This window comes from Triturus cristatus, chromosome 3_1, assembly GCF_964204655.1.
Source record: "Triturus cristatus chromosome 3_1, aTriCri1.1, whole genome shotgun sequence".
NCBI classification, from domain to species: Eukaryota; Metazoa; Chordata; class Amphibia; order Caudata; family Salamandridae; genus Triturus; species Triturus cristatus.
The window spans coordinates 291,529,313-291,543,923 of NC_140583.1; the positions used below are offsets into that span (position 1 = coordinate 291,529,313).

The 14,611-nt window shown below is 43.5% G+C and overlaps 1 protein-coding gene across 1 annotated transcript in view; it reads right to left on the bottom strand.

Annotated features, from left to right (window-relative positions):
• The window catches only part of REC114 (REC114 meiotic recombination protein), a 683,893-nt gene that overhangs the window by 324,869 nt on the left and 344,413 nt on the right, over window positions 1-14,611 (bottom strand). The window contains exon 4 of the mRNA XM_085646137.1: window positions 8,567-8,740. Coding sequence (XP_085502263.1) covers window positions 8,567-8,740 — 174 coding nt within the window. The remainder of the gene's footprint in view (window positions 1-8,566; window positions 8,741-14,611) is intronic.

Sequence of the window (14,611 nt, forward strand, 5' to 3'; positions counted from 1 at the left end):
CCCCCGAGGAACGTCAGGCACTCACCTCCCCAGCACTGCACCGGTGCCTCCAGGCCCTCGGCAAATTCGCCGCTCACACCGATCGCTCCACACCGCAGCAGGCCGCAGGGTTGCGGAGGGCCAGTCCAGGGAGCACAGGTACAGCGGCGATGCAGGGGGAGAAGGGACGCCTCCTTCAGCTGCTCACTCAAAGCCCGGCAGGGCCCTCCACATGGGCATTCCCAACGGAGCTGCAGCCCCAGGTGTCCAGCCTTTGTTAACGTAAACCTGGAGGTCGGTCCACATCTATATCGAGCAGGCCGATTGAGAGTTTGGAGGACAGGGTACTCAGTTGATATTGCGATGGAATATCTTCTATTTCAAACTTTAAATCGAACCCTGAATACTTACAAATGCAGGACAAGACCAACCTAGTAATTAGGGTTCTTCCCATCACCTCAGGCTCCATGCATGTAGTTTACAATGATCTCCATGGCATACAAATCACATTTATATTCCAACGCAGAGGAGCACTTTAGCCCTATTGAAAAAATACTACCAGCAGTTCAAACAGTCATATTGAAGGAGGATCTGCAGTCTCAGGGAAGACATATAATCATAGTTCCCACCTATAGTAACATAGAAAGCAAATACTGCAGCTAGTATTCCCAATGTGCAAGCTCGACACCTTCGTTGGGTACAGTGGGCCACATCTTTAACAGTACACACAGAATATTCCACAAACTCCAAATATTTCCCCAATACATGAGTACAAAAGCATGTTCTACATAGATACCTCTGTATAGCTTGCAGTTGGAATTAAGCAAAACTATTCTGCAGCTCGCACTGCAGTGCAAGAAGTTTTTTAAAATGGCAACTTCAGGGTACTATACACACACACCTAAGTTTTAGATGATTCTACTGCAGGAATAGAAGAGACATAAGCCTTATTACATACTCTTCAGAAAGCTGATCCGTTCATTCCCACTCCTATTCTGTCAGATTCGACATTCTGTGTATAGGCTTACAATGCGGATTCACCACATTGGCACTAAATCGGATACAGGGTTTTAAAAGGTAAATCAATATAAGTAAACGACTGTGGGGAAAGGTGGTTATTCTACAGGATAGCCTTCATTTGGCCCATGTTGTAGGAAAGTGCCCCTTTCTGCATGACCACTTCCCACTTTTTGCCTGACCTCCGATGCAACTAGACTTGATGTGCCCTGGGTCTCTGCCAATCAGGTATCCAGGGCATGTGTTCTTTCCCAAAACTGCACCTTGGTACCCACAATGGGCACATCGCTGGCCACAGGTAAGCCCCTTGTAAAAGGTACCATGGGTACCTAGGGCACTGTGACCAGAGAAGGCCTCTAAGGGATGCAGCACAATTTGTGCCACCCTTAGAGGCCCTGTACCTTAACACCCACACACTGCCATTGCAGGCTGTGTGTTTTGGTGCAGAGATAACTGAAAAGTTGACACAGCACACATCCCTGTGTGCCATGCCTACACCCAACTGCCTTAAGCCTAGGTAAGCCACCACTCTAGTAGGGTGCATTAGCCCTGAGGTGAGTGTACAGTGGCATGAGCCCTGTACCCCTACAGTGTCTAAGACCATTCTTAGACATTGTAAGTGTAGTAAAGCCATAAAGAGTATATGGTCTGAGAGTTGATCATCTTTACAAAGTCCACAGCTCCATAATGGCTTTACTAAATCTGGGAAGCTTGATAGCAAACTTCTCAGCACCTTAGACCCACACTGATGCCAGTGTGGGATTTAATGTAAAATGCACTCAGAGAGCATCTTAGCGATGTCCCCTGAAAAATGACCAGCACTGGTGTGGTTCCTGATTGGCTGCCCGACATTTTCCACCACCAGACAGGTTTCTGGACCCCTGGGTACAGGAACAAAGTCCATCCTGGGCAGAGGTGTCATGCCTCCTCCCTCAGGATGGGCTGGGCTGGGTCCACGAAGGGGAAGCTTCAAAGGCCTACAAACTTTGTAAGCTGTCCCTGCCATTTGCTGCCTGCTGCAAATGGCTCCCACCGGTTCTGCCCCTACTTTGGGCGGGAGAATTTTGGGAAAACTATGGGGCATATCAACAAGGGCTTTATCTCTGCTTTTTTGGCTTTTAAAGCCAAAAAAGCAGAGATAAAACTAGCACCCTATCAACAACAGGGTGCTAACACGCAAATTTGCATGTTAGCACCCTTTTACTCTACGCTTCCCCTTGCATCTCTAATGAGATGCAAAGGGGGCGTTCCAGAGTAAAATAATAGGAGAAATGTCGCTAAGCGACATTTCTCCTATTATCAAGAATGTCGCTAACCCTGTTAGAGACAAAAAAAGCAGCGCTAACCGCGGTTAACGCTGCTTTTTTACGTCTGCTAATTTTCAGACTTAGCCATGATATCCTATGGAAGGAGGATATCATGGCTAAGTTTGCCTGTCCCTATCAACAAGGTAACGTGTGATTATCGCTGGGTTTCCAGCGATAATCTCACGTTAGCCTGTTAGCGTGTAGATTTTTATCGCTATTGAGATAAGCGTTGCTAATAGCACGCTATCTCAGCGATAAAAATTCACGCTAGCCGGCGATAATTATCCTCACGCTAAGAGCGCTGAGCGATAATTATCGCCGGTTGTTGTTGATATGCCCCCAAGTTAGGAGGAGAGGTGTGCCAACATTTGCCAACCCCACCCCGCAGGTGGGGGAGGCGAGGTGAAGCACACATCTCAGTCCCCTCCATCTTTAAGATGAGGGGACTCTACCAATCAGGAAGAGGCTCATGCCTACCTCCCACTGGAGGGTGGCATAATGGGGGATGTACCCACTCCAAGGAAGGGACCTATTGGTCCCGACCTGCACACCCCTTTAATCACCCCTAAATCTAGTTTAGGGGAAATCCTGAACCTTGGCTCCTCAGATGTGAGGAAGAAAGAAGAAGGACAGAAGAGCCATGCTGACCCAGTAAGAAGAGGACACCTATTGCTTTGTCAAGAGCCCTACCAGCCTGTCCTGACTCCAACCTGCCTAAAGCAAAGAAACCAGCTTGTTCAGCAGCCAGCAGCCCCCCAGAGCCCGGAGGACCTTCCCCACACTCACCTTACAGACTCTGTCTCCTGTGAGCACCAGATTTGATCAAGAAAGACTCCAAGACCAGAATCCAGATTCAGGTGACTCAGCGATTCTGCACCACTCTGCACCCAAACCCCCCTCCACGAGTTTGAGTGGCCCATGAGGAGGTCTACCTGGCGATCCTGACATGTGATCCGGTGATCCCTGACCTCCCTCAAGCTTCGAGACAATGCCTGCAGCCTCAGGATGAAGGGTACCCCCGACCTCGACCAGAGGTGGTAAGGAAACCCAATGCCAGAAGACATCCCTACACCCGATGCCCCACCACGGCCGTGGGTGGCCCCAACCGACGGTGTCCGGACATCCTCCAAGATCCCAACTAACCTCTCCAGCCGGTGGTCGCCTTCAGAAAGTCTCCCTGCCCGAGCCTACAGCAAAATCTCTGAACCGAACGTCTCCGTTGAGAAGCACAGGGTCCCCAATGTCTTTTTGGCACTCTGCACCCGGCTGCCCCAGTGCCACTGGTGGTGCAACTCGATTGCCCATCTAGACCTTGGGGAACTTTGGTCCTTACCCCCAAAACTCCCATTCGTAAGTCGTGTACTTACCTGAGAAACCGCTAACACTTTTTTGCCCATAAGTAACCCATGTTAACCCCTTCGGCGCTCATGACGGAATGGTTACGTCTTGAGCACCAGTGCTCCTGTGCTCATGACGGAACGATTCCATCATGTGCACAGGAGGCCCAGTAATTTCCTTACGCCTGTGTTATAGGAATTTTGATGCCACTCGTTTGCTCAGTCCTTCTTATGCTGTTCCCTATTGCACTATCTATAGGACTTTGATGTGGCTTTTTTTAGCATTTCCTGAATTATTCCTTTTGCTCCCCTCTCCATTCTTCGTAATTTGAGATGATTTGTGAATATTCTTTTATTTGGGTTCTCCTTTACTCCATTTCTTCCTTAAAATTGGGATCAAGAAATACTCTTTTCAGCTCTACACGCACTCTCTACTATTTGCACATTACTGAGATCTTCACTAATAATACATAACTAGGGATACTCTCTGGAAGAAATCATTTATTATTCTATTTATGTGCCTATAATCTTTTATATATTTTTAATTATTCTTGTGTTTTTGTCACAAATGATGGTTTACTATTTGGACACCACACTACTGTGAATTCTTTTGAAAACACTGGGCTCTGTTTCCATTCTTTTGATATTCTCACACGGGTAGTGTGACTTTCGATACCGCTATCTATATTCCTCTATGTGGTGTACTGAGCTTGCTCCCTTACTTTGTCTATATACATAACGAATATACCTGGCATTGGAATTCTGATCGAACACATTTGTTTATGTTTTTAGGATTATTCAAGGAAAGCATTATGTTGTGCTTACGTTTTCTGTCCCCTTACCTTTCAAATGTAAATTTAAGTACATTTACGTGCCCTGAGGAAGGTTTTGGCCTAAAATCAGTCCCTACCGAAACGCGTTGGCACAGGCTTATAGTGCAACAGGAATATTCAAAATTCTGGAGTGGTAAAGTAAGAAGAAATCCTCTCATCAGTGTTCAAATAAACTTATATAACATTGCTATTATATCTAGAGCAACTGTTTGAAATAAAGTGTATATAATGCTTAAGGACCTGCCTTATGAAATGATGAAAGGATTCTCTTCTGTATAGACCCAGCATCGCTATATGATATATCTTGCCACTATTCCTGTTGTCTATACATCCAAGTTGGTCTACGTTTGACACTTTATCTGTCAGTTACATGAGCACAGTTGTGGAATGAGTGAGATTTGTGGTTGAGGTGTGAATGACTGGTTATGAGTGTTGAGGGGTGAGAGAGAGAGAAAATTACGAGGGAAAAAAGTAGAAATGTAATATGTGTATTGTTAGGACACATAGGGGCATATGTATCAACATCTCCATTTGCGATTCTCAAATAGCGATTTTTTGAGAATCGCTATTTGAGAATTGCAAAACGGGATGTATTTAAAAATTCGCACAAATTTAGCGAATTCTTGAAATTCCTTAATTGCGATTAGCAAATTGCGAAATCGCAATTAAGGAATACCTTCCCATTCATTCCTATGGGCCAGGAAGCCCATAGCAATGAATGGGAAGTCCTTCTCAATTTGCGAATCGCTATTTGCTAATAGCAAATTGAGAATATTTTCAAAGGTGCAAGGGTGTCATGATGACACCCTGATGCACCCCTGAAATCAGCATGTGTGAACATATGGCGCACATACATGCCCTAAGGGCATGTATGTGCGCCACATGGCACTTTGAAATATGCAAAAAAGTGCATATTTCAAAGAAATCGCAATTTACCACCAACTTACGGAGAAATCGCACAACTTGTGTGCGTGTTACATTGCATTTAAAAAATCGCAATTTGCGATTTCTTAAATGCTTACGCAAACTTAAGAAATCGTTAATTTAGCGGTTCCTTAAGATTGCGAGGTTGAAATGCCTCATACATCTCATTTTGCGATTTTGTATTCGCAAACGCTGTTTTTTTGCGATTCGCAGCGTTTGCGAATACAAAATCGTTTGATACATATGCCCCTTAGTGTTGTGAGGTATATTATTTGAATTTTCGATCCATGCCCAATATCTAAAACTCTTTACGTTTAAGCGAGATTTTTCCGCTATATAAAACTAAGGGCAGGTGGCCATTCTCCCCCCCCCCCTTTTTTTATTTGTTTTTCTGGTTTCATAATATTTCCTGGCCTCCTTCCTACATCCAGATCGGGAACCCTCTTCTTCGTAAGTAGCTAGCATTTTATAGGGCTTGATATATGAAGACACGGTTTTGTGATTTCCTAATTACAAATCCTTGCGATTCGCAATTAGGAAATCGCTAAATGGCAAGTATGAAAGTATGTTGAACACTTTCTGGATTCCCAGTGGGACTCAAATTATCTACCTCAAGAATATTAATGGGGTAGGTCGCAATTTGCAACACATTAGGAATCACAAAAATCACAGCAGACCACCATGTCTTTGACTGCTTTTAAATAAAGCAATCTATATTTTGTAAAGCATCCCGTTTTCCTTAAAGGAAAATTAGATGCTTTAGAAAAAGAAAAATTAAAAGTACAATGCTTTTACAAATATTCACTAAGGGAAAGGGGTCCCTTGGGGACCCATTCCCGTTTGCGAATGGGTTACCAGCCACTTGAAGTTGACGGTAAAATGCAAATGTTTTGCAACCGCATTCACAAAACATTCATACATACCACAGTGATTCAGTATTTGGAAGGTACGCCCTGAACACGCCCCTTCCAAATACCAAATCGCAAACCCATTTTGCGATTTGGTAACAGGTTACTGAATCGCAAAACAGGATTTGATACATGTAAAAAGCATTTTTTGCATTCACAAATGAGCCAATTCTGTGAATCGGGCAGGTTGCGAAAGCACATTGGGTTGATACATGTGGCTCATAGGGTCTAAAAGAGTCTACGTTAAAGACAAGTTGAGACACCACCGTCGGAGATCAGTCTGTTTCCTCACTGGCGCTACTTGTTTGTTCTTCTCTGTCCTTGACTTTCTTTCCACTATGATCTGTTAGCATTTGGTTCAGCTGCTGCTTGTTTCAGGTTGTGAAAAATCATTGGTTTTTGGCCATGTGTGATCCTTAACCTCGCCGGGTACAGCAGGGCATGTGGGCTATTTAGAAATATAAGCTTTTTTTTCACCAGAGCGTATGCTCTGTGTACGTCCTGCACAGTCACTGTGAAATCTGGGTAAAGTGAGATTTTGCTGCTCTGGTATTGTAGATATCTTTTCTCTCCTGCGAGCTGAAGTGCTCGATCCCAAAAGTTCAGCAGTCTGTCAACGATGGTCAGGGGCAGCGCTCCCAGAGGTAGGCCTATGAGCGATGTGCTCTTTCCACCGCAAATAGTGTAGAGAATTTCTTCTTGGCTATCAATGTGGCGAGGATGCGAGTTATAGTTACCTTAGGAAACAAGTTGTACTTAATTGAGATAACTATAACTGCTGAATTTCTATGGTTTTGGATTTGTAAAATGTAATATACATTGCCACAAGTTTATAAATACATTTTATTCACACATTAATTCTTATATATTTTAAAACAAAAAATTAAAAAATGAAGGTAAGGTAACTTATGTAGTCTTTCTATAAATGCAATGCACCAAATCTTTCTTTTATTTGTATTCTTTTATGGATCTGCAGATCCATTGCGACTCCTTGGACAAATAGGGGATCGGCTGGTTACATTGCACACGTTCAATACTAAAATAACAAAACATTTTATACATGCATATTGCAATTGCAATTTCTATAAGTGTATGATTGCCTGTGTGTGGGTAAGTGAGTGGCTGTGAGAATGACTGTGTGTAAGTCTGAGTGGCGATAAGGGCGCGTGAGTGTTTGTGTTGCTCTGTAAATGGGTGTATGGGTGTGTGAGTGGGTGTGTGAGTGGCTGAATGGGTGTGTGAGTGGTTGTGAAAGTATGTAAGTGTGTGTGTTTGTGGGTCTGTGAGTTGGTGTGTGAGTGGCTGTATGGGTGGGTGTGTAAGTGGGTGTGTGAATTTGTGAATGGGTGTATGAGTGGGTGTGAGTAGCAGTAGGGGTGTGTGAGTGGTAGTGTGGGTGTGTAAGTGGTTGTGTGAGTGATTTTGTGGGACTTTGAGTGGAAGTGTGTGTTGTTTTTATTGGGGGTCTGGATCCGCAGATCTGGGTGGATACACTGATCCTCACACGCTAAAAAACATTTTTTAACACTTTTCTGATCATGAGGGGTCTCTCACAGACCCCTCCATCAGTCCCATGGGGTCAGGTTACCTTTACTCTGTCCCCTTCCATCACATTTAAATAGTTTTTCCCCCCTGGGAGCCAAGTCCTGATGCACAAAATTGTGGCCGCAACTTTTCTCTTAGGTTACCTTGTGGCCAGCCAATTACAGCATTGCTGTTGGCGCATGGATCCGCGTCTCTAGATATACATAAATCTCAGTTTTCTGCCGCTAAACCGGCGATAATTTTAACGCCGTCCTTGATAATATGCCCCCAGGTTTTTTACTATTTCTGCAGGAATAGGTGGTTTACCTAGGCATGCAGGCCAGTCTATAATGGGCATGGGAATTGTTTTATTTCCAAGGACATATACATACATAGATACATACATACATACATACATATACACAGGGAACCCTGGTTAGTACCCAGGCTTTAGGTGGAGAGAGGTTCCTTTAAAGGAACACTCTATAACACCGCCAACACTCCAATTCTGCTAACCTTAAATGTCCGTTTTTCTAGCAGACTTTTTAAGCATAGGATTAGGATTGTGACATTCACGATGAGCGAGAAAGTGACAAATCCTTTTGCCATTTTCTTCTGAAAATTCTTTTCAGCACTCTGTTCTTCACCACCTGTTAACCATACATCTGTTCAGTGGTTCATTCAGGAATGGTCTGAGCGTTGGGATAATAACTCTTGTGTATTTACTGTCTCCTTACCGCATGAGGTGCTGAATCCTTTGTTGGCAACTTGCCTTCCTGAGCCACTACACTATGCTCTTGTTCTTGGACAGCGATGTAGGCTTGAAGTACCTGCACACAGTGACTACAATGTTCTAACGACTGCTCCTTGGACATTCCACTGAACTGCAGACGAAACATGCGACTCTCATTCTGTAAAAACATACATGTTTTAATTATATTTATTGATTTTGTATGATGCTACAAATAAAACATAAGTCAATTTCTTAATTGTGGTAGCAGGAGAAGGAAAATAAGGAGAATTAGTTAATCAACAATTAAAACACAAATAAACAAACTAAATCAAACATGTTTTTTACTTTGCTATAATTGTGATTTACGACGTCTGTCGAGCATACTTTCAACCCAGCTTTTTCACTTCTCAAAGTAATCCTTCCCATCTCAAAAACTGGTACTGTCCCGGTTGTGTGCTTATTATTAAACATTATTGATGAAATATGTTTAATAAAATGGAGATTAGAACTTCAAAGCACTTTTACCAATAGTGTCCTTACTTCACTCAGTGCTCTAAAAAATAACATTTATCTCCTGTATGATTGCATCACTTGTTCTACAACAACGCTACATATAAACCCTCAAAAAAGCCCATTGCTTGATCTTGGTTTACTGACCAAAGCCAGTAAGACCGTGTCTCAGGAATTCCAAGCCAGTCAGCCCTTGTGTCGTCACTGTAATTTGACACGTCTATCATTTACCACTCCTGCACATCTCATTTGGTCTTTCAACAATAAAAATATAGTACGTGAAGTAATGACTTCCAGACCACAGTGATTCTTTTTTTGCTAAGAAGTATGCTTAGTTAGCAAACTTGCATGTGTAGCTTATCTGGGTACTTTTCCCAACAAGCATGATGCATGTAAATATTGTCTTTTTAGCATTTGTTACTGTGGGCACTATCGTAATGCAATAGTCTTTAACATTGGGCATCGCCTTCTCACTTTAAAAGTCTGCACTCGGATTTCTACATCTAATTAATGAGTCATTGGTTGCACTGATCAACGTCTTTCTATGGTTGCTAAGTAAGTTTGGTGTACATTATAATAGGACATTAATGTGTTCTACTTTTTCTGTCTATTCGGTATGAGTCAGTCCTCCACCAAGTTTTAAGTTCTACAGTTCTCTCAGTTACGTGACGGTCTGGAATGGCCCGAAAATGGATCTTAATAGCCGGGATACCATTCTCTTCTCTTTCAATATATCAAGATAAGATTCAATGTATCACACATCTGTGGTTCGCTTGTAGTGTTTTCCATATGAGGAGGCTAGCCAGTGTCAATGCACTGTATGTGATGAATTGGCCTGTTGTGATATTGTACACGTTTCTGATATCGTCCAATGCAAGGGGCAAAGTAAGCCATTGTAATATGTCGCCTACAGACGTGATCCCTGATTTAATCAATGGACGTCCATATTAAAGCCTAATTACGTCTTGAAATTACATTAGGTACTATATTGAGATTTCCGGCGCCTATACAGGATCAAGTCAAAGGAGTTTAGGCACTGACTATCTATGTTGCCTAACTTAGAACAAGTGGGGTCTGCTGCTATGTCAATAAGCACAGCCTCATACAATGTAGTCGTGGGTAACTCGACTTCCAGGTATTTCTACTCTTCACATTCATCTCTCAGAGGAACCATCTAGTGGGCCATTGTAGTTGGTAATACAACTTGCAGTTTCGGGGGCCTCAGGCCACACCTGTCCAATGGCAACTGCAGTTTTCTAAGGTCCACCATTTTCCTCCTTTTACCTTATACCTAGTCAGAAAGCATAGTGTGTAAGTACGTCTGTAGAGAACTTCTGATGAAGACTGAAAGATACCGTGGAGAACAAATATAGGAAGTTGGGTAGCATTACCAGCTTAAATACTGTCACTCTACCTTGGGAGAATGGGAGTGTACACTAGAAGGAGACTGTCTTACTTAGAGCCATCAACAACCTACCAATGTTACACGGTTTCATATTATCATTGTTGTGCACTCCGAGATAACCCATTAAAACGCAGAGGTGACTGGTCTCATTCCCCAACTGATTGCAGTGGAAAATTGCAGATTTCTCCTAACAGACATCATTAAGCTTGATAATTTATACTTAGAATTGCAGACTTCCCTAACATATGCTATATGGAAGTGTCTATTTAACCGGCCGCCAGCCAAATAGTACATAATCTCTGCTGTTTAGCTGGCCATAGATTAAATAGTAGAGATGATGTACAATTTGACTAGCTGCTGGATAAATAGTGTGATAGAAGTCTTCATTTAGCTGGCCATAAAGAAAAATGGGACTTCATGCAATGGTAGTGAGGTGTACATCTTGTGATGGGGATGCAAGATGTATGAAGCATTTGAAAGTAAGTGCATAAACACATTCACAATAATTTGTGAAAAGGTTAAGTGCATGAATTAAGCTAAGCATTTTAACAGATGAAAAAAAAGTTACATCAATTTTGAATAATAACATATTTGTTATTTAAAAATTCAAATAAGACACATTTAGAAATCAAACAGAAGCATGATATGGCACACAGATATATTGTGCTTAGGTCAGGGAGTATTTGGCTGTCATCAAAAAATACTGAGTATGGTTTTAATGTTTTATTCACTCATGAGAATACATTGTTTTTTAATGCCCATGATGCTCCTTTTGATGATTTTGGAAGGCTGGGCTCTTTTGGGCTTCTTGTGGAAGGCCTTGTGCAAGCTTTAGGCTTTTGTTTTTAAGGGGGATTATGCTTATTTAGTATTTTAAATCTGGCAACACAACAGCAGTCAACAAGCAGAAATAAACAGGGAATGCAGACAGATAGGTGGTATCTGGGCTCCAGAGGGATGGACAAGTAAATTAGGTAATTGGTGTTTGGGGGCACAGAGCTTTAGGATCCTTGATGGAGATAATTTGAGTGAATCACTTTAATGGTAATGATAATAATAATAAAGACATTTATATAGCGCGCAGCTACCCCGCATGGGATGTCCCGGCGCTTATACAGACAGTAACCCAAGGTAGAGGGGAGCACAAATCTAGTCAATACGACTGAAGAGCCAGGTCTTCAAGGCCTTTCTGAATTCCTGTTCGGACTGCATCATGCGTAAATGGGAAGGTAGGTTATTCCAGCATTTGGTGGTCCCCACCTTGAATGTTCTACTCCCATTCTTGCCTTCGCAAAACAGGGGGAGGAGAGGTAACATTTGTGGTTAGACCTTAAGGGTCTGTCCTGTTGATATGGGCAAAGTCTCTTCCTCACGTAGTTAGGCCCTTTCCCTTGATCCGCTCTATAGGCAAACGTCAGGGCCTTGAATTCGACACGATTGGCTATCGGCAGCCAGTGGAGTTGCCTGAGGTGGGGAGAGATGCGTTGGCGGAGTGGGACCTTACAGACCAGTCTAGCTGCCGCGTTCTTTATAATCTGAAGTCTATGGATCAAGACAAACGGCATGCCCATATACAGGACATTAGCGTAATCGCAGTGGGAGGTGATTAGAGCATGAACCACGGTTTTGCGAGCTGATTCTGGCAGGAAGTCAATACATTTTCTGATAGTTTTAATTTTGCCAGAACAGGCCGCAGATACCAGTTGAACGTGGGTAGTGAGGGACAGGTTTTTGTCCCATCTAACTCCCAAGTTCTTGACAGAGTCCTTCGGAGTGCGAGCATCTCCCAATTCAGCTGGCCACCACCATTTCCTCGGGGAACGAGGGGATAGCTTGGTTAAAAAACAAGACCTATGTCTTGACAGCATTTAGTTTTAAGAAGTTGCGGTTCATCCAAGCTGAGATGTTTTTGAGGCACTCTTTTAGCGGGTCAAATGTTGAGGCTGACACTCCGCTGAAGGTAAACAGCAGCTGAGTGTCATCCGCAAAGGATGTCACCTTGATCCCCATTTTGGCAATGAGCTCCATCAAGGTTGTTAAATAGACATTAAAAAGAAGCGGGCTCAGGGCTGAACCCTGTGGTACCCTCATTTTAATGGTTTAGTGGGCGAGGTGAAAGTGTGGGTCGAGACCAGTTGTTTTCGGCCATGCAGGTAAGATGTGATCAAATTCAGTGCTGTCCCCTTGATGCCTATGCGATTAAGGTGATCTAATAAGATGGAATGGGGCACAGTTTCAAATGCTGCTGACAGGTCTAACAGCACCAACATGGCTGAGAAGCCTCCATTCATCGCCCAGCGTATGGAGTCGGCCAGCTCGATCAAGACGGATTCTGTACTGAATCCAGGGTGGAAGCCGGCCTGGGACTCATGCAATAGGCCATTAGACTCGAATGCTGCCAATTGCTGGTGGGCTAATTTTTCTAAAACTTTTGCGGGAGCAAGGAGCAGAGAGATAGGCCTATAATTACTGGTGACTTCAGGATCGGCATTAGCTTTCTTCAGTATAGGAAGACGAAATGTGAGCTTCCAGGCCGATGGAAAGATCCCCTGTCTGAGTGAGGAATTCCAGATGGCATTTAGAGGGGGATTGAGACACTCAGCTAGGGCGCTATATTGTTTAGCAGGCCACGGGTCGCCAGGGGACCCGGATTTACATTTCTGAAGCTCAGTCAGGGACGTATCCATGGAGATATTAGCAAATTCCGAGAAAACTGGCATAGGGGTATGCCCTTGGTTAATAGCTTTGATTTCCTCTGGGGGACAGGGTGCTGCAGGGAAGGACGCATAAATCAGGGCGATTTTCTCCTCAAAGAAATCCGAGATCCTATTACATAGCTTCTGTGATAGGGGTCTTGAGTGTGTGAGCGCAAGGGGGTTCGTAAAGGGCTTCACTATCTTGAAGACTTCTCTGGATGAGTTCTTTGCGATAATAATGCGCTTGGCTAGGAAGTCTCTCTTTTTAGCGATGAGGAGTTTACGGTATTCTTTTAGCGCTGCTCAGTCGCCCATTTTGCTCTCCTGGGAGTGGGGTGACCTCCATTTGTGTTCCAGCCTTTTGCATTCAGAGTTTTTGGCTGTGATCTCCTCTGAAAACCAGAGAGCGGACGGGACGTTCTCTCAGAGTTTACAGGCCTCAGTGGCGCAATTGAGTCAAGTGTATCGTTGACCCACTTTTCAGGTTTGTGATGCTAGCCTCGAGGTTATTTGAGATGACGGACGTGGAGTCCTCCAAATGCAGGGGAAGGGACTCTGGGTAAACCCTACTCCAATTCTTTCTGAAGTCTTTCAGTATGTAAGTGGCTCTCAGTCCACTCTTCATGTGTATCTGGAAAGGGATCAGAAAGTGATCGGACCAGATCTCCTGATCGGTGGTATGCATTGTAATGTCGTGTAGGTTCGAACATATAAGGTCTAGTATGTGGCCTGCCTTTTGTGTCGGAGACGAGACTCGTTGGATCTCTGGAATGAGGAAGTAAAAGCAGGACACAGGCAAGTAAAGGATCTGGGTAATTTATAGGAGGAGTTCACTCTGCTGCCTGTGAATAAACACACTTGTTCATACTATTCACACAACAGAGTAGGTTTAGGACACTAGTTCTTTGTGGTCCCAAGTCATGAGCGGCCCTTTTAGGCACACTGACATTTTAGTCAACTGCACAATGCATCTTGGGAATGATAGTTTTGTTTTTCAACATGTTAATCAGTGTTTTAAGGGAGCAAGGTCCTGTCTTCACTGGGCCCTCATTTCTGTATTTGACAGTTATGTCTCAGCAAAAGAACTCTGTAAGCCAAAAAAAAAGAATATTTTGTTTGACCGGCTTCGAGGCTGTACCTGATTAAAGGCATCGTGACGGAAACCAGTATCAGGGGTGACTAGAACTAGTGAGACCATGGCCAGGATGAGGATCAGGGGAACCAAAATAACCCAGGAAAGGAGTACTTGAAACAGGACTAGAAGTACAGCCAACGTCTAAAGGCACATCAGGGCCAGGTGAAGAAGGAAGACAAGGAGCAGGAGGACACCTATGTAAGTCTAGGCCACATGTATTAGAATATCCCTTTTGTAAATAGTTCTTATTTTCATGCTTATAATACTGCGAGCCTCTAGAAACCCTTACCTCTTCTGCCCACA